Here is a 21,211-nt window from a genome sequence, read left to right as displayed (position 1 = left end):
GATATAGAACTTTTCTCCGTGAGCCCAGAAGAGGATCCCCCGAGACACTCTCTACTACCAGCCCGCTTATCCGGATTTCTCTCCCCTTCTTCTCCCATGCTCCTAGTTTAGACATATTATTTCTATCTCTACTGACCCTTACTTACCCTGAAGCCATCTACTGTGCTTGTCGATTGTTTGGAACAACCTCGAGCTATCTCACACCCGAAAACTTTGTGATTGGGCATACAATGACTGTTTTATGTTTTTTTATTTTTTTTCTTTTTATTCTACCACCTTCCTTGTTTGACCCGATCCTGAGGAAAGCTTTCCTCGCACGGATGCTGGCTTTTCAGCGGATGTTCGCCCCACTAGTTGCGGGTGCTGTGTTAGACCCCGCTGTTTCAATACAGGATCATACTGTAAATGTTGCACAAGCTAAGTTTCCCCGGTCCGTCTGGGAGCACGCCCTCTGCGAATATTTGCGCGGGAGGTGTGGGGAGCCCAGCCGGATCGGTGCAATGGTTCACAACACTGTTTTGTTTAATTTTAAGTTTATTGTTCTTATCATTATTTCTGTCATTATACATGGTATTATACAAAGGCACGCAAACCCTGCGGAAAAATGTGAAATGCATATGATAAACCTGTCTGCATGCCTCCGGATCGTTTGTTGGGCGCCTCCCAGCGGCATTGGGCGAGTAAGCCCTGTTGCTGGGACGGGTCGACGCGAGCTGGGGGCTATGCACGTACTTTGATTGCAAGACTATGTTGTCTTTAAAGTGTTTAGTATGGAATGTTCGGGGACTTAGAGACAAATCCAAGAGGAACGCTGTTATGACATATCTTAAGGCACAACGGGCACAGGTGATGGTCTTGGTAGAAACACACCTAACTGGTCAGTTAATGCTATCTCTTAAAAAACCTTGGCTGGGATGGGTGTACCAGGCCCCATACTCGGCCTATTCTAGAGGGGTGGCGATATTAGTAACCAAAACAACACAGTTTGTTATGCTGACACTGCGGTCTGATCCCCAGGGTAAATTTTTATTTATACACTGCAGACTAAATGGACTGGAAATACTTATACTGGCAATATATATACCTCCCCCTTTTCAGTTTCAGGTCATTAATGAGGGACTGGACTTTATGGCACAATTTCCCACAATCCCAGCCCTGTGGATGGGAGATTTTAATGCGGTGTTGGACAGCCACATAGACAGGACCTCCCTGACATCCCCGATTGACAACACTCCCTCTCCCACACGCTTCGGAAAATTATTAGGTGAGATGGGACTGATAGACACATGGAGATCCCTCCACCCCATAACAAAAGCATTTACATGCTTCTCTGCGACACATAACACCATGTCGAGAATCGACTTAATCCTTATCTCCAACACTTTAGCACCAAACCTCAAAAAAGCGGGGATGTCCCCTCGCATCCTTTCTGATCACACCCCTTACTGGATAGAACTTGAGATGGGCCCCCCTCCTCTTCTTATGCATGGAGACTCAACCCCTTCTGGCTGTCAGTTGTCCCTGGATTGGAGGTTATGGGAGAGGAATGGAAGTTTTTCTTCCACGTCAACACTGGCACAGCCCCCCTTGACATAGTTTGGGACACGTTTAAAAATCACGCCCGTATGCTTTTAGCACAAAAAATCTCCAGACACAAACGAACGTCAAATGACATCATCCGGCAGGCAGAACTAGCAATGGCAGATGCGGATAAAGCCTTCTCAGATCATCCCTCTAAGGAAACAGCGAATCGGGTAAAACTACAAATGCGTATAGTGAACGGGCTCCACTTTGAAAGAGCAGAAAGAAAGATATTTTACACCAGGCAAAAAGTGTACGAATGTGGAGAGCGAGCGGGACGTTTATTGGCATATTTGGCCCATATGGAGCACAGGCCACCCACTGTTGTTGCCCTAAGAGACCATATGGGGGATCTGATACAAGATCCTGACAGGGTGGTGGATGTGTTCCGCGCCTTCTATGCCTCTCTATATTCGTCCAAGACCAACAAATCTAAGCAAGAAATAGCAGACTTCCTATCCAATATAACCTTCACACAATTAACCGGTTCCCAAATAGAGACATTGGAGGCGCCCATCTCTAAAGATGATGTTGCGGAGGCCATGTCCCACCTTGCCTCTTCAAAAGCTCCTGGATCAGACGGCCTCCCACTGGAATTCTATGATGCCTACAGTGAGATTTTGACCGCCAAACTCCACGAGTTATTTAACTATATGTTTGATTCTGGCTCCATTCCCAAATCAATGAATGAGGCATTCATTGTACTCATACTAAAGCCGGGTAAAGACCCCGCGCTCCCCGAGTCTTACCGCCCCATCTCGCTATTGCAATTGGACATAAAAATATTGGCCAAGGTCCTGGCGCTACGCATGAATAGGGTGATCTTGAACCTTATACACCCTGACCAGACCGGATTCATGCCGACAAAAAATACAGCGTTCAATCTACGGAGGCTGTACATGAACCTACAGGCCAGACACGACCAAATGGGTACAAGAGTGGTAGTGTCCCTAGACGCTGCCAAAGCATTCGATTCTGTTGAATGGGACTACCTTTGGGAGTGTCTGGCCAGGTTTGGGTTTGGTCCTAAATTCATCCGCTGGATCCAGCTTCTGTACCAGGCTCCAAGCGCCAGGATCTTGGTCAACGGTAAAACGTCTCAGGCATTCCCATTGACTAGAGGTACACGGCAGGGCTGCCCCCTCTCCCCTTTATTATACGCCCTGGCGGTAGAACCCTTGGCAACAGCACTGAGGGAACATCCCGGGGTTAGAGGGCTGGAACGCGGTCCGTTGGTTGAGATGATTAGTCTATATGCGGACGATATGCTTTTATACCTAGAAGATTCAGGCGACTCCCTGCTAACGGCCCTCGATATTATTAAACAATTTGGAACCTACTCAGGTCTAAATATTAATTGGGAAAAGTCTCAGATACTCCCCGTGGACCTTGGTGTCCCAACCGAGATACAGGTATCCTCACCACTACTGCGAGTCAGCGAAATTACATATCTAGGCATAAAAATTACACGCTCCCCAATAGATTATATCAGACTTAATTTGGAACCCCTATTTCAAATACTAAAATCCAAAACACAACTATGGTCCAGACTGCCACTGGGTATCATGGGACGAGTAAATTTGACAAAAATGATCCTGTTACCTAAATTCCTATATGTATTCTGGCATGCTCCTGTCCATATACCCCTGAGATTTTTCAAACCTATAGAAGTGATCTTAAACACATTTGTGTGGGGAAAGTCACGGCACAAGTTGTCCTGGCAGGTGCTGAAAAACCCCACTGATTTGGGGGGCACGGCACTGCCAGATTACAACTTGTACTATCTGGCAGCACAACTGTCCCACTTCTTTCATATCGACAAAGGTGACAAGGAGCGGTTCATGCTTCTAATAGGCTCTCAGGCTGCAAAACTGCATATTCACCCCTTTCAGCTCATTCTTAGAGAGAATAGAGAACGAAGTGGGACGGAGGGAGGTGTAGACAAGGGGTTACTGTATACCTACCGTAAGATATGGGAGACTGTTGGACGCAAACTTAAAATTCCCCCAACACATAGTCAGACACCAATGTGGGACAATCCAGGCCTACCTGAACTATTACACTTACCTGACAATGAGTTGTGGATCTCTAGAGGGGTTGTATTTCTAGCAGACATGTACACTGGGACGATACTGAAATCATTCCAGCAATTGAAAGACCAGTTCGGGCTTCCAAACTCTATGCATTTCCGATACCTCCAGCTTCGCCACGCTCTAATGACCCAATTTCAGAACTCTCCACCCAACCTAGAACAACTGGACGTTCTGGCTGTGATAAACGGCCCAGATCAACAAAAATTAATATCTATATTGTACTCGCATTTAACACGTCCTGATGCGATAACAATCGCTTATAAACTAAAGGAGTGTTGGCAAGGAGATGTGGGTGAGATGGAGGACGAGGAATGGGAAGAGGCTCTGGACGCTTGCAAAAAAGTCTCACACAAACTATCAGACCGCCTCACGCAGTTATTTATTCTACATCGCTCATATCTGACCCCCACACGACTAGCCAAATTTAAACTTAACTATAGCCCACTCTGCCCTAGATGTGCAAGCCCTCAAGGAACATTCTTTCATCTCTTTTGGCTCTGCCCCATAATACATAATTACTGGGCCCAAATTGTTAAATTTATCCATGATACTATGGGTTCCCCTTTAACTCTATGCCCGAAACAGTGCCTATTGGGAATATTCCCAGACCCTGAATCAGACAAATTTCATCATATTTTTCTCCAAGAAACATTGTTCTTGGCCAGAGTGCTTATTGCAAAGAAATGGCTCAGGGCAATACCACCTTCTGTTAAGGAATGGGTTACACTGGTAAATGCTGTCCTGCCATACAAAAAAGAAATATATGCTCATAGGGGCTGCCCCGCTAAATATAACAAGATATGGGATACTTGGCTAAATGAAGCCTCCACATGTGATGAACTAGATGATACAGCACCTGTCTAAATAAAACTAGAAAACTAACCATGCTAGTAAATTACAACAACTGAGAGTATTGATATGCAATGAACAAACCTATATACTGATCTATACCTGGTGTATTTCCATCACTTTGCCTGTTCTCAACAAATGTAAGATCTTGATGTACTCCTCACTTGTCATGTACTGCCTGTGCCTGCCACATGTACTGTGAAATTATTGTATTGTACACCTGTATACTACTTCAATAAAGAACGTAAGTTTGTAAAAAAAAAAAAAGATGGGGCATTGTTTACTACCACTGATGCCAGAACATTTTATATTTCCACAGTCCAGCCCCCCTAAAGTCTGAGGAACCATAGACTGGTCCTTTATTTAGAAAGTTTGGAGACCCCTGTTCTAGGTCAATGATTCCCAAAGCAGAGTAGGCATTACCACTGTGAGCAGTAAAAACCAAGTCTCAGGATATAGGGCCCTGCACTGGGAGTATTTACTCTCATAAAAACCAGTGAATTACAGTGGTCTGGAGTGTTGGAAATGCTGCACTAGGTGGATTCTATAACCCAACCTTTATGTATGCTTCACTGGGAAAAAGGAAACATTTCTGTATAGAAACAATACCTCCTATTTTTAAAATCACCACAAATATCTGAAACAGCATGTTATAAAATACTATGAACTCTGGGTGATTCCTCCTACCTACTAGGATAGATAGCAGGAAGTAGGACCTGAACAGCTAATCTCATCCCCTTTGACAGAGGAAATGACATCTGACAGATTTATGGGACATTTCCTGTTACCTGCATGTCCAGCCAGCTGGACCCATGGATAATGCTTCTTGAAGGATACCACGAAGGGTGACCAGTGGACCATGTTTTTCAACTTCCTCCAGGATGTGTTCTACAAAGACAGGAATTACAGAGATGAAAATCAATAATCACGCTATGCTTTGTCAGTCAATAGAAAATATTAATTGAGAAATATATCTATGCGTCTGACTAGTTATATATAAAGGATCATGGAAGGCTTGTGGATGGTCCTTATAGCACCAGAGCCCTGAGTTCAATTCCCACCACATACAACTGGTAGAGGGTTGGGATTTTTAATGATGGTAGACACAAAGATTTAGGAGCCTCCATACTTTTATTTACTCTGTATGTAACAAAATAACATTACAACATCAATGAACGTATTGTTGTTAGAACTCCATGAGGAAAGAGAGATGTTGTTTTGAAATGGGGTGTAAAAAAAAAAAAAAAAATCACTGACAGCACTGCTTGCACAATGGTCAGGTCAGGTCCAGGAAATGGCCCCAGAGGAATTTATTTTACAAGGTTTTACAAGAAGGATACTTACAATGCCCTCAGTGACTCAGTGAAGGAAGTAAGCCTCAAAAAATCTTGTACCGGGAAGAGGCTTGGAAAAAACGTTGCTCTCTGCAAATACTGGGATGTACTGTGAGTAGTAAGAAGGTCGCTTACAAGGGAAAGTGTTTGATACGACTCATATTGTCTACAGCCCACCCAGTCTTTTTTTTTTTTTTAATAATAAATCCTATATTTGTTTAATTGGGCAACCTCTCCTGATGAATGCCCACCTTCACACCAGTTGTCCCTTTTGGTATATTGCTCTTCTATAATGTTATTGTACTTATAGACAGATTTGTAGATCAATCACTAGAGGGACCTTCAACATCTCTATGCAATCACTTCCCTACTTTCCAACTGAGCAGCTACATGCAGTAAGGGCTAGTTTACACTTGCTTCAAACACGCTTTCTTAAAGCTCTCTGAACACCAGTCAAAGCTCCTGTCACTAAATAAAATGGTTAGCTTACAGTCCTATTTACACCTTGTATTTGCTTGGTGCTTCAATAAGACTTTAGTGGGGCTTCGATGAGCCTTTGGTGGGGCTTCGATGAGCCTTTGGTGGGGCTTCGATGAGCCTTTGGTGGGGCTTCAAGCAAGCTTTACAGGCTTCGAAGACTCTTTGAAGCACCACTAAAGCTACATGGGGTATAATTTTTGAAGCAAAGCAAAAGCAAGGTGTAAACCGGACTGTAAGCTAACCATTTTAGTTAGTGACAGGGGCTTTGACTAGCATTCAGAGAGCTTTAACAGAGCCTGTCCGAAGCCTTGTTTTGAAGCAAGTGTAAACTAGAAGTTAATGTGTGTTGAAGCCGAAGCAAATGTAAATGAGCCCTAAAGCACAATCACTGTGTAGCACTACAAAGCAAGAAAGTGAGACTGCGAATGTAAAACTCAAAGCTTTTAGCATGTACATATTATTATTATACAGGATTTCTACAGCGCCAACAGTCTGCGCAGCGTTTTACAATTTAAAGGGAGACAGTACATCTACAATTCAATACAAGAGGGGTAGGAGGGCCCTGTTCTAGACAGCTTGCAATCTAATAGGGAGGGGCAAGTGGAATAAAAGGTAATAACTGTGAGGGAAGAACTGATGGGAGAAGTAAAAGATTCAGTTGTTAGATGAAGGCAGGATAGGCCTCCCTGAATAGATGTTTTCAGGGATCACCTAAAAGTGGAAAGAGTAGGATATAGCCAGACTAATTGGGGTAGAGAGTTCCAAAGGATGGGAGCGGCTCTGGGGAAGTCCTGGAGATGAACTTGGGAGGAGGAGACATATCTAACCACATAAATTCTTCACTATGGGACGTCCAGTCCTCCATTAAAGGTCTTGGCAACACTACTCTCATTTGGATGAATAACTTGTATAATATCTCACATGTTATTGTTAGGTTAAATGTATACAAAAAGGCAAAAAAACTTTATTTAAAAAAAAAAAAAAAGTAGGGAAGGGTTGTGAGAAATGAAAGTACTGTAGAGACGTGGCACCGTGTTATTTTTCAGACATGGATGGAATATAATTATTTAGCAGGGAAGGGTTGGCCCCTCTTCCAAGTCTTTACTGCTTCCTGTGTCCCCGCCAGGGAAATTCACCCCATCCCCTCTCAATTTGTCTTTGTCACCAAAACAGAAAGTGAGGAGAAACCCTAAAATATTAGGGTATGTGGTGAGGGTAAATTATCCAACGGGGACGCCTGTTCCGATGACAACTATCCTACTATGGGAGGTTTTCCTTTTGCGTGTCCAGGACAGGAAGTGAAGGAAAATCGCCCCAGGAGGTCACAGTAATGTTTAAGATGCACCTCCTCTAGGAACAGCATTCCCATTATCAACTACTTTATTGTGAAAGGCAACAGATGTTCTCACTGGAACTGGAAGGGTCTGGAAAGGGTTGTAAGCATTTGAGAGCCACTTAGCAACCATTTTTCCCACAACTCTCACTGTGAGACAAAAATATAAGAAAACATACTTTCTATTAGCTATATTCCCCATATTACCCCATCAAAGAGGTGCAAAGGGTTCTAATTGACGTAATCTGTGAGTGTTTGGTGGTTAGGCAAAGCTTGCTGAACAACACTATGGGCATCCAACAAGCATTTGGCAGAACTTGAATGTCCATGAGCACCCAACATGATGCAGAACACGAGAAAGACGATAATCCTAGCCGAAGGTTGTAGTAAGTATACAGCAGAAGTGGTTTCAGTAACATGAATAACTTTAACAAGCGTCGCCTGCTCTTCCTACACTAAGACATAAACAAGAAGACATGTCTGTTCTGGACGATGTTGTGGTTGACAGCTTGAAGTCATCCAATTCATTAGTAACCCGGGGGGCTCTGCAATGTTTGGCAGCAGGGGACGGCTAAAACTTCCTATTATACATATCTGCAAATACATTAAACTGCTGGACTGGCTCCAATCCGAACAAACAATGGTGTGTTTGGCCGGTCCCCAAACGCTCGGCGGAGGTATGTACAAGCTGGGCCAGGCATCTGTGGCTTGTTGATGCTTGGAGCGAAGAAACACATCAATATTCCTAGTATGTCTCTAGGAAAGTTCATCCACTAGAATCAATTTATACAATACCCCACACAGAGGAATGATCTCCATAGCAAAGGTGGGGGATGGAGTCCCAGGTAACCCAAACCGTTTTCTAGTGTTATCCTTGCAGGCAGGAACCTGTGCACATGACAGATAGGTGTGCACTGTGCCAAGACTTAAAATACCTAGTACTTGCTCTAGGATTGTTCCGACGGGTTTAGGAATTACCAACAGAAAGGATTGCCGAGGATGTTCCGTAGTCCCAGGAAGCAAAGACAGACAAGTGAAAATCCACTTAGTTCCCTAAGGCCCTAGGTCAGTGATGGTGAACCTTGGCACCCCAGATGTTTTGGAACTACATTTCCCATGATGCTCAACTACACTGCAGTGTGCCAGAGCATCATGGGAAATGTAGTTCCAAAACATCTGGGGTGCCAAGGTTCGCCATCACTGCCCTAGGTGAACATACACTGACCAGCCAATTTGCCAGTAAGTTTTTTTTTTTTTTTTACAGCAGCCCCCATACCATCCAATTCTCTTGGAGGCCAACGTCTGCTGAAACTGTATGTATATACTGTAGGTATATGTATAAAAAACAAATAAAAAAACTGATTCATTTATGTCCACTGAACAATTTATGGGTCATTACATGATGGCATTATCGTTTGCTCTCACGGCCGAACTTTCGTTTGGGTTTGAACGATTTTTCGCATAGTGATGGGCAGCATTATTCATAGCAAAGACCACCAGGGAACACATAAACCAACCATTCTACCCCTCTTGTATTGAATTGTATTGTTTCTGTATTGTCTCCCTTTATATTGTAAAGTGCTGCGCAAACTGTTGGAGCTATATAAATGCTGTATAATAGTGATAATAACATAAGTGGATATATATGGAGCCCAGAGAGACAAAAACCTGTCGTTCCAACAGAACACCTTACAGTTCTATCACATATTTGTAAAAGGTTTCTATATGTAAAGACAATGAGGGTGGTTGTGCGCAGACTACAGGATGTGATGGAGAGAAGACAGATAAATGGTGGGTCATTAACATTCCCTACGTTCTGACAAAACCGGCATCGTCTGGCCATAGGGAGGCTGGCCAGTGTGATGTCACAGGTCTGACAGCATAGCAAATCACACAGCGGCAAAGCTATAGCAACAGAGTGCAAAACTAAGCCGAATTCCACAACTCTGTATGGTGCAACAACATGAATTCTTATCATCAAAATGACAGAAAGGGACTCCAAAGGAATTCCCAGTTTGCCAGTTTTTTTGGGAGTGGGGGATGATTTACACCCCTTGCCTGTGTCCATTTGGATTGATTTAAATTTCCTGTTCCAAAGACGCAACAGTAGAGCAAATCCCATCTTACTGGAATAGTTGTCTTCATTGTAAGATTTTAACTCTGCTCTTGCCCAGTGACAAATGCTGGGTTTCCCATCACGTTCTGCCAATGGTTCCCAGAATAAATAGAGAGATGATACTCCCTAGTGGGGGCAACGGCACCAAAAAGACCCCGACAAAGGGGAAAACACTACCTCACTCTATCCAAAGCGAAGAGCTATACACTATATTATTAAAAGTATTGGGACACCTGCCTTTACACACACACATGAACTTTAATGACATCCCAGTCTTAGTCAGTAGGGTTCAATATTGAGTTGGCTCACCCATTGCAGCTATAACAGCTTCAACTCTTCTGGGAAGGCTGTCCACAAGGTTTAGGAGTGTGTCTATGGGAATGTTTGACCATTCTTCAAGAAGCGCATTTGTGAGCTCAGGCACTGATGTTGGATGAAAAGGCCTGGCTCGCAGTCTCCGCTCCAATTCATCCCAAAGGTGTTCTATCGGGTTGAGGTCAAGACTCTGTTCGGACCAGTCAAGTTCCTCCACCCCAAACTCGCTCATCCATATCTTTATGGACCTTTCTTTGTGCACTGGTGCGCAGTCAGGTTGGAACAGGAAGGGGCCATCCCCAAACTGTTCCCACAAAGTTGGGAGCATGAAACTGTCCAAAATGTCTTGGTATGCTGACGCCTTAAGAGTTCCCTTCACTGGAACTAAGGGGCCAAGCCCAACCCCTGAAGAACAAACCCCACACCATAATCCCCCCTCCACCAAATGATTTGGACCAGTGCACAAAGCAAGGGCCAAATTGCCGCAAAGAAAATCGCTCCTTCTATGGCCGGCTTTAATGCTACTTGGCAGAACCAGCTGTATGACACCAGTGTTCTTTTTAGTTGTCTGTAGGAATAGCATTCTGACCCCCACTGTAAAAGGGCCATCCTTCCCACTGACCACCAAAGTAAGGATCCATTTTCCCCACTGAGCACCAATTGATCAGGGGCTCCCCGAGACCTACAAATTATTTCAAGGGTTCCTCTGGGGTAAAAAGTTTGAGAAAGGCGGATAAACACAACCACATTAATGCTGGTCATACACAGATTCCTCCATCCTTGCTATAGAGCACAAACAGATGAATTTCCCACTCTGCTTATTGTTTTTGGACACCTAGTCCTGTCCACTCTCAAAACTGCAGCCAACAATCTTCTGCCCAGTTCTGGTGATTTTTCAATAGAGGGATATCGGGTTGGAGGTGGCCACCCAAAGAGCAAATTTAGTCCAAGGCTGAAATTCGTACAGTGTATAGCCAGCTTGAGACCGGCCATACATAGTTTGAATCTCGGCTGGTTCAGCAGGAAACAGCCGAGATTTGATCGATCAACTTTGGTACAACCAGCCTGCCAGATTCCCTTGCGATTATTGCTAGCGGCTATAGCAGCCGCTAGCAATAATCACTGTTTTGTCCCGGTGGGGACGGTTTCCCCACCAGGAGAAGACAATTGCTGATTCCCCTGTCAGCACTCACTGTGTTGATGGAGGAATAGTGCGAATTTCTTTCCTGCAACCCATGGTTGCAGGAAAGAAATTTGCGCCGTGTATGTCCGGCCTTACCATGATCTCAGTATAGCCCTTGGAAATAATCTCTGCACTAAGGATGAGCTCCGGCGTGTTCGCAAGCTGCACGTGCCGAGCCCGCCAGGAAGTCGGCACTGCACTGCGCTAATCACAGGCAGTGAGACATTTCCGGATCTCTGCAGCACATTGGGAAATGTCTCACTGCTTGTGATTAGCGCTGTGCAGTGCCGACTTCCTGGCGGGCTCGGCACGTGCAGCTTGCGAACTCGCCGGAGCTCATCCTTACTCTGCACTAACAGGCAGCAACAGAAAGGGAGAAAAAAATGTGTACAGCCCACCCAGTCATATGTTTAACAGATGTAAAGTTATTGGTTTCATTAGGCAAGCCATCTTGATGAATGCCCACCGTCACACCAGTTTTCCTTTTGGGCTCATTGATCCTTTTTCTATAAAATCGCTCACTTGCTGTCATATTAGCAATGTCTCTAAAATCTATTGTAGAAAATAGCCATTACCTCATCGCTGGAAACATCCATCAGCATCCCCCCCACCCACATGAGCTCCGAGTCTGGGGGGAGTCGCAGGACCACCTCTTAACGCAGCTCACCGAAGAGCCTCGGGACAGCACGAGGGTGTAAACCTCCGTTCTGAAAACATGAATGTTCCAAGAGATAAACCATGTGCCTAGGAAGGACAAAGTCCTAACTCCACTGCCGGGCTGCTTGAGAGCAAGGGGCAGATCTCTAGCTACTGATGCCATGGTAGGAAGCACTCATGCGATCATTATTCACATACAGTACTACACTAAGCACTGCAACATTAAAACCTCACTAATGCATTGTTTAGCCTTCAGCTTCAAACATATACATTTCTTCTTCAAGTACATCAAAACTGCTTTCATTTCTTGGCCTCTACAGGAGGATTGCCATAGCCAGACATCCTCAGTTCCTTTTCTTGTAGACAGACCATGTGACTCGTACGCAATTGTGACTCGCAGCAATGTCTAAGTTCAGCCGTAAGCACGCCAATATAAACCACGAGTAAGGTTATTGTATAACCGTGAAACATTGACGAGTTTAAAGTGGAACTCCAGTTATCAATCCCAAGGATTCCCCTCATCCCCATCTTGTCCCCAGTCAATGCAGACAAATTAAATAAATAAAATAAACACTACTTTTTTTTTTTTTTTTAAGTAGGTTCTAAACTTGCGTACATGTGTCAGGTATGAGTATCAGTATCGGTGCATCCCTAATTACGGCTAGCGTCTATGGCCACTGGCAATAAATCGCATGCTAGAAATCCAACATGCTGGTTGTACCCAAGTTGATCGATGGATCACCATCTCAGAGACCGAACAAAGACCTTAAAATTTCATATATTGCAGCTCACCAGCCCTTATCGTGGCTACATCAGTTGTATTTTTCTCAGCCTTTGTTTTCACCTCATGATCCTGCCATAACACACTTTCTGCCTTAGGGTGACAACGCTCACTCATGACTACTGTACATCTATGGAGCATCAACATTGCCACCCCAGGACAAGCCCAGGACAGAAAAAAATATAATGAGAATAGTCAAAAAGGTATAGAAAATTTTCAGCTCACTAGGTTTCAGGCATTATCAACTGTATTTTAAGGTTGAACAGGTATAGCAAAGCACTTTTAATATAGTAAAAGAAAAGAAACCCCCAGGCGCCGCTCACCAGCAAGACCCAACAGTCAGAGTAAAAACAGCCTCAGCCCAGCTCTGTCCAGGCCTCGTTACCAACGTGTTTCGCCCCACCCATGGGGCTTAGTCATGAAGGACCTCCTTAACTAAGCCCTGTAGACGTGGCCTGAACAAAGCTGGGCTAAGGATGCTTTTAACTTTATGACTGTTGGGTGTTGCTGGTGTGCAGCGTCTAGGGGTTTCTTTCCTTCCTATAATGCATGCATCAAGCTCTTCCCAAGCCAGCATTCACAGTAGCAGTTACAGGATTTGGACAGAGGAACTCGGGGAGGCACCCATAGCTCTTTTGATGCGATAACACTTTGTTATATTTAACAGACCAAAGGGGAGGAAATAAGGGACATTCATTGTTTGGGTTTACATACACAACACCTACACCAGCAATGTATTGCAAGCATTGTCAAAGTCTGTGGCACAACCTGCCAATCTTGACCTGTCTAGGGCCGCTTTTACCCTCGCTTGTATTCACACTCCGTAACTCCACTGTAACAATGCTGTACAGCAGAACGCCAACCCGCTGTGAATTTTTCAGCTTTGTATATAAATCTGTGGACATCTGAAGGCAGGGGGACTTTGGCCAAGATAATTTCCAACTTCCTCAGTGTATCCGGTACACAGAATCCAGTAACGTGACGACTCCCTGCTTACTAAATGCTTTGGCTTTCCATGATTGTATTTTCCTGTTAGGATGGTTAAATTTGTCATCTGAAAAGTGCTTTTTCAACAGCAGTGTTTACATGAGGCTCAGCATTCGGTAACATAGGCAGCTGCTGTAGAACGGCTTCCAGATAAAACACCACAGACAGAGAATTTTAAAATAAATGTAAATGAATGGTCCATCTGTGACACAAACACAGCCAGGCCAAGAGCAGACAGTGGAATAACTTATGTAGCCATTCCGTTCAAATCTTTCCTAAGTTCTTATAAACATTGGAACAGCTTGAGCACTACTTGCACAATTGGACTATGTGTGGGGCAAGGAACGGCCATTCCCAAGCTCAAGGCTGGTCAAAGTCTGCCAAGGAAAGAGACTCTTTCCACTGTACACACACAGGAAAAAAATGAAGTATAAAAATACAGTCACACTGCCAGGTAATCAGTTTAAGGAGAAACAGATCTTGCAATTTCCATCAAGGTCTGCCCATCTACGAGGCCACCTACCCAGACGGCAGTCAGCTGTAAAATAAAAGTTAAGTGCATTGCCAACATCTGGAGGTCCAAGCAGTCAGCATCTAGCAACAGGAGCAAAGAACAGAAAGTCATATGAACTGAGGGCCACTTAGATAAGAAGCTGGGGTCATCACAAAGATTTGATAATCAAATGCATTTTAGTCAAGCAGGATGATAGCTTATATATAGGCCAAAAGCTATCAGAAGGCTAAAAGGTATTTGTAGAAATGAGATGAATGTTGCCTCAATTTGTCTCATCTGTGGGTAGCAGTGCACCCCAAAAAATGCCTCCAGGCACTGAACCAGCCTTGGTCAAACATTATTTCCTTCTCAAGATGGTGCATGGAGTCTCTGGCTGTTCTTCCCCCTTCCTCCTAACACATCCTTCAAAATTTTCTGTTTTAAGAATGTTCGTTCGATTTCCTAATTATAAGTGGGTTCTCACCTCACCGATGAGAAAATTCAAAACAGCAGGATGAAAAGTTTTTCTCCAGTGAACTAATTTATTACAGTGTATGGAGGTTTTCATTCAATAAAGTCCATTCATTCCAAAATCAAAATGTTGAAAACTAAATTTTTAAGTACTTTTGAAAGTTATTCATCAAGCCGTCAAACGTACTGATAATATTCATATGAATGTTCGTTTGAAAATCTACTAGTGTGTGGCCAACTTAAGTTGCATGGTTAGATTATCTGAGCATGCATGTAACTGGAATAATTGCTTCTCCAATGCCTGTTAATTGAGCAGGTTCTGAAGGCAGGTTTTTTTTTTTTTTTTTTACCTTAATGCATTCTGTGCGTTAAAAGGTAAAAAACCTGTGTGCAGCCCCCCCCCCTCCCTTATACTTACCTGAGCCTGATCTCAATCAACCGCTGTGCCTGAGAGCAGCAGCTCTCTCTTCATGGGCATCAAGCCATTGGCTCCATATGTGGCCTATCCGCTCAAGAGATCGACTTCTGTCGATTGGGAATGTTGGGAATTTTTTATAGATCAGCAGCTTCCACCGCTGATCTGTGTATTCTGACAGTGGAGAGTCCTCGCTGTCAGAATACAATGTCTCAGTGGGGAGGAATCCTCTATCCACCTCTGTTGCATGGATGGCGGAATCTGTTTCTTTCAAGCCCACTGGCTAATTGCAAATAAAAAATAAAAAATGAATAACCTATTGCCAGCTTTACAAATGGAATAAACTAACCAGTAACAGATTTGTTGGCCATTGGAAGGGCAGTCCACCAAAATATTTTGTTGTAAGCTGGGAAGCTGCGTCACACTCTGGCTTCACTAGAATTAGGAATCCAAGTCTCAGCTCCACCTCCGGCAGCAGCCAGGGATGACTTGCAATTTGATTTTGTTCTAATATAGTGGCATGCTACAAAACTTTGGAGGTGCAGAGCCATAGCTCAGATGATGTCACTACTGAAGTTCTGCAGTTATAAGAAGTGGGATGTTAGGCCCACTAGCATCCACTCATAACTGAAATAACTTACCTGGTGTGGTGATCCTTTAAATTAATTCGAACTATTATCCTTTCCCGTACTCACTTTATGGACAGAGAACACTAAAAATTTCAGAAGACTTTGTTCTCCAAAGACGAAGTGATTTCTGGCATATCCAAGCAATGGCTTGACAACTCATAAAAATTGGTCCCAATCATTGCATCGTTTGGGCATGCTCAGCACAACCCTTTCATACAAGATTACCTTCTTGCTTACTTACCCTAAGCAGCCAAGGTAAGTTTAACAAATGCTTAAGGCCAAATCCAAAATTTTGACGCCAATTTCGAAGCAGAGGTGCGAAGCATTGTGACAGGTGAAAAGCCCACCACATGTCAATCTCCATGCCGACTCTCACCCATAAGACGCGGAGCCTGGCGTGACACCAGTGTCTTCTGACATTGTGCTACAGGTATGCAGAAACCTGAGAAGAGTATCTTCAAAAAAAAACAAGAAATTCTATTCAGCCCAGTCAGCCAAGACTAGTTTACCGCAAGCTACGACACGCCACTGCACCCAGGTGTCGGCCCCTATTTACTTTTGGTTGCTTGGAAAATTCACGGCCTTAAAATGCTAGTAATCGTGTAGAGATGACTGGATTCCCCACATATCTGGTCACTGCTGTACTTTCCCATAAACAGACAAAATGAATAGAAGATTTAATTGCAAAACCCACAAAAGAAACACATCCAGGAAGACGGAATGATCCAGAATTCCTGACAATTTTGCAAGAAGTCTTGAATCAGCATTACCCATGCTAGGAAAAACAAATTAAAAAAAAAATGCCACCACATTGCGGTTCCCTGTGGAAATTCAGTTTTTTTTTTCAGAAACCTATTTTTTGGAGGGCGGGAGTTGGTGGCTTACTGGCAAATGAAGCCTACAAAAACTCAAGCCAAGAGATGAGTTTCATCAGAAAAAAAACAAGAGAAACCTAGCAAAGGTTCCAAATTTTCCCTGATCTACGAAAACCAGAGTGTTGCTCTTTCTAAATCTATTGGAGAGCGTTTTTTTTTTTCTCACTAACGAAGGGGAAATCTACCTAGGGGAGATACAGAGCAGACCAAGCAAGTGCAATGTGCTAATTACAGTTGTCATTAGTGACCACACACACTTCATTTTTCTTCATGAAAAAAACAATAAAATGATGAATACTGATTAGTTGCAGTGGGCTACTGCAGACTGAACTTTACTGTTTAAGAGGCTGTGCCTGATTCGAATGTCTAATATCACTTGAGGTGATCACACCAAAATAGTATCTGGCACTTTTTACTCCCGGTAGTACTTGTTTGATTTTCTCCACAGAAAAAGAAATAGACCTCTGTTCAGACATTTTTCAGCATTTAGGAAATTGTCTACACATAAGATTTCAATGCAAATGCACAGTGCTATCAGATCAGCTGAGTCAAGGAGATTGCTGTAGGTTAAATCTGCCTGGTGAACAAAGGACAACAAAAGGACTTACTTACCCATTAGTGCCCATCCCCAGAGAGCTGCCTATTTATGACCATCCTCAACCCGAAGGTGGTTTTTCTGGAATGATCAGGAAGCCACCGATACAAACTTTAGCAAGTAAAAGGAATGTGACCCAAAGCGAATATTTCAGTTTTGGGTGGTTGCTGTTTAAAGTACACCTGTCACAGGACAAGCACATGGTCTACATTTTGGGAGTTTATATCAGTACAATGGGTGTTTAGTACGCCAAAGGATTTTACATGCTATGAATTTAAGCAGAACGCCAGCCACACAATGCTTTTTTTCCCCCCCTTCAAATATGAGGGGCGTTCAAGTAAAAACAAGACTTTTGCATTTATATAATAAAAGAACAAATTTCAAGGAGTGGAAACTGCATTTATTTTTCGACATACTCCCCTTCTACATTTATACACTTATCCCAGCATTTAACTAATGCCTGGAAAGCTTTGGCATAGAAAGATTTGTCAGTACGCCTGAACCACCCTAGGATAGCCTGCTTCACTTCATCATCAGAAACATTTGCCTCTTGTGCAATTTCATGACGTCCACCATGATGGTGGACGTACGGCCATCTTTGAAACATTTACACCTTTTAAATTTCTTACTGAGGCTGAGCGTCTCATCACTGTACTATACTTGAAGTCTTCTTTAGATGTCTGTGGGTTTTTACGCCTTCATCGAGAAACTTCATCACCACACGTGGTTCCATGCACACACTAACACTGTTGTCTGCCATCTTGATTAACGGCCTCTGGACTGGCCCGCCACATGTGCGCCGCCTATCAGTAATAGGACACACTTGCCACTTGCGTGCAGTACCACCACAGTAGCATCCCTTTTTTACCTGTAAAATGAAAGTCCGAGTTTGATGTGGACGCCCCTCATATATAATGGTATGTAATCTCTTCACTTTTTTTTTTCCGTTAAAAAACAAGTACTCTCTATGTGCAGCTGGTCAAGCCGCCCATAAAGCTGATACAAGACTGACAGGTGACACCAAAACTGTGCTCCAGAATACCGTGCTGATGTTAATCTGATGCCTCCTACTTCGATGGAAGGGTTTAGCCAATGAGAAGTGTTCCCTCACTGCCCATAATCCTTGTCAACCAACAAGAACATGGGGACTGGAACTCAGAAATCCATTGTCTTCCTGAAAACATCACACCAGTGTCACTGTGTGCCCAAGGGAAACCTCCTCTAGTCCTGAGATTTGATCTACCCCAAAATGAAGCATGGGCACCAACTTTATAAAGCCAAAAAGAAAAAGGCAAGTTAGTTCTAAAACTTCCTATGATATGACTACAAATATATGGACATACCCCTGTTAAAGTCAACCTGATGTAAAATAATTGATTTTTATGTGAAATTTTTTAACATTGGTGACAGGGTCTCCAACAAACCACCTCATCCCCAGACAAACTACGTTTGTCTGTTGGGTTACAGTGGGCTCCTCACCTTTTTTCAACCTAGTTTAATTAATGTAAGCACATTACTCTGCAGCCTTGAAAGATCCTGCAAGCTCTCAAATTCTAATTTGTTCTCCAATTACAGTTCGTCTAAGCACAGAGACAAATGGGTGAACCAGACCAGGCTCTCGGTTTACTTAGAATGAACCCACTTATTTTAATCAACACCTCAAACCAAATTTAACACCACAATAGAAACAATTCCATCCCAACTCAAACTTAAACCCTGCAGAGAACATCCATCTGTGACTCATCCACTTGAAACATATCCAAACACCATCTCTTTGTCCTGCTCGGGTCAGCACACAATTGTCGCATATTTACTGACGCATGGCCCTTGTTGGAAAGGAAAAATACACAAAAGTATAACTTTAAAAAATCCACAAGTAAACACCGCTACAGAAATAGGCACTTGGTGTTTGCTCTTCGGAGGGAAGTGTTTACCCTGATAATTATGCAAAGAGGAGCAGTGCCCTAGGAATAGACACCAGTCAAAGGTGACCATTTATCACCACGGTCACTACATTCCATGTAATGGTCCAGGAGGAATACTGAAGACCTGTGCCCTTTGCTTCATCCACTGCCAGGTTCCTTCATGGCCAATGTGTTCCCACACAACCCCTCAGAGAGGCCTGAAATAACTGCGCACAGAAGTTCTTTGAAGAAAATTATTTATTTAACCACAGAAAAAGAGGAGACACCCAATTTGTCTTCTTCTAATTCAGGTGAGTTTATGCCAAGCATGGGGAGGGGACACTGAAGGATGAAGCAACTGCTGAAAGATGCTGGTTTAAAGCGGTTGTAAACTTAAGACATGAAATATGAACAACGCATATCCCTCTATAGTGTGTACTTGTTTCTATCCAGGGCACTAAGTGTTAATTCTGTCTGCTGCCTCGTTCCTCTGCTATCAGCATGAATCACTTATGACAAGTTTTCTTCACACCAAGAGAAAAATGGTGACAGGGGAGGGACCTCCAGCAGAGTGACAGTCCCAGCTCTGTTCCTGTGTGCTATGTGAAGGGGAGTGTGTCTCTTCCCTCCAATCAGCTCTCAGAACTCTCCTCACTGAGCTCTGCAGAGTGTAACTTTAGCTCTCCACCCCCTTTTTTGAACTCTCAGAAAAGGCTAAAAATTCCACACTTTGAATGGACGTAGAGAAGTGGGAGCTTTAGATCAACAGGTACAATTTATGTAGGCGGATTGGTTTCACCTTTGTGTCTCACCTGAGGCCAGTCACTTCACTGGGTATATGGAAGTGTTTACAACCACTTTAAGGCAGTGAGCTAGGAAGAGCTCTCCATCCTCCTCCCCCAAGGAGTACTAGGTACAACTCTACACTTCCCCAGCCAAGTGGAACAAAGGAGACAAAAAAGGGGTGCTTTGCAAGCTTCCAGATGGTCTATTTGAACTTCAAACAGGGATAACAATGCTCTCCCTGCACTCACATGATGGTGCTTTAGCCAATAGGGCACCCTGCACGATATAGTGGGCAGAAGGGGCAAAACTCACAGGCCCCTCTATATCCAGAACAACTTTAAATATAGAACAGGTCCTAGTGTATGGCTTAGTAGACACAAGTTTGCAAGCTCCTCACAAGTCAGGGACAAATGTCTATGGTCTATTGTACTGGATGTACTGGAAATGGATCGAGTACAAAGAAGGGCAACAAAGCTAATAAAGGGTCTGGAGGATATTAATTATAAAGAATGGTTGCGAGCACTGAACTTATTCTCTCCAGAGAAGAGACGCTTGAGAGGGGATACGATTTCAATTTACAAATACCGTACTGGTGACACCACAATAGGGACAAAACTTTTTCATGGAAGGGAGTTTAATAAGACTTGTGGCCACTCACTAAAATTAGACGAAAAGAGGTTTAACCTTAAACTGCGTAGAGGGTTCTTGACTGTAAGAGCGGCAAGGATGTGGAATTCCCTTCCACAGGCGGTGGTCTCAGCGGGGAGCATTGATAGCTTCAAAAAACTATTAGATAAGCACCTGAACGACCGCAACATACAGGGATATAAAATGTAATACTGACATATAATCTTGTAACTATTGTGTAATTGGACTCCAGCAAGCCTATCACAGATACACAAAAGTCACAGAAACCCCCCACTCCATCTAAAACTTAGCAAAAAAAAAAAAAGAACACAAAGCATTCCAAAATTAGAACTTAAATCCATTAGTGATACTTTACCCTGGCTCGTATAATTATACATCTACCTCAAAAGCCCCTATCTACTTTAATTTCATCAATTATCAAATGGCACACTGATTTAAGCGTTCACACAGGTGACTCATTAACCAACCAGTCTGAACTTCCAGCAAACTATTTATAGCCATTGGTTAATGGGTTTAATTGATGCTGAACATGACGCCTAAACACACAGCCTTTCAGTCTCAGGCTAATTCATGGATAAAGAGTGCATTGTAAGAGCCAGAGGGGGCGAGTCAATTGTATTCTATCACAGTGGAGTGGTCTATAGGAACACCTTTTATGCCATCTCCTGGGGGTCTTTAGCATTTAA

General features: G+C 43.4%; 1 protein-coding gene across 2 annotated transcripts in view; it reads right to left on the bottom strand.

The window, feature by feature from the left end:
• ITPKC (inositol-trisphosphate 3-kinase C) overlaps nt 1-21,211 on the bottom strand; it is a 151,656-nt gene that overhangs the window by 13,774 nt on the left and 116,671 nt on the right. For both annotated transcript variants that reach the window (XM_073598534.1, XM_073598533.1), the window contains exon 3: nt 5,312-5,411. In XM_073598534.1, the coding sequence (XP_073454635.1) occupies nt 5,312-5,411 (100 nt within the window). The remainder of the gene's footprint in view (nt 1-5,311; nt 5,412-21,211) is intronic.

Source organism: Aquarana catesbeiana, linkage group LG09 (genome assembly GCF_042186555.1).
Source record: "Aquarana catesbeiana isolate 2022-GZ linkage group LG09, ASM4218655v1, whole genome shotgun sequence".
NCBI lineage: Eukaryota > Metazoa > Chordata > Amphibia > Anura > Ranidae > Aquarana > Aquarana catesbeiana.
Note: the sequence above shows the minus strand (reverse complement) of the source record. Positions and strands in the feature narration are given on the sequence as shown.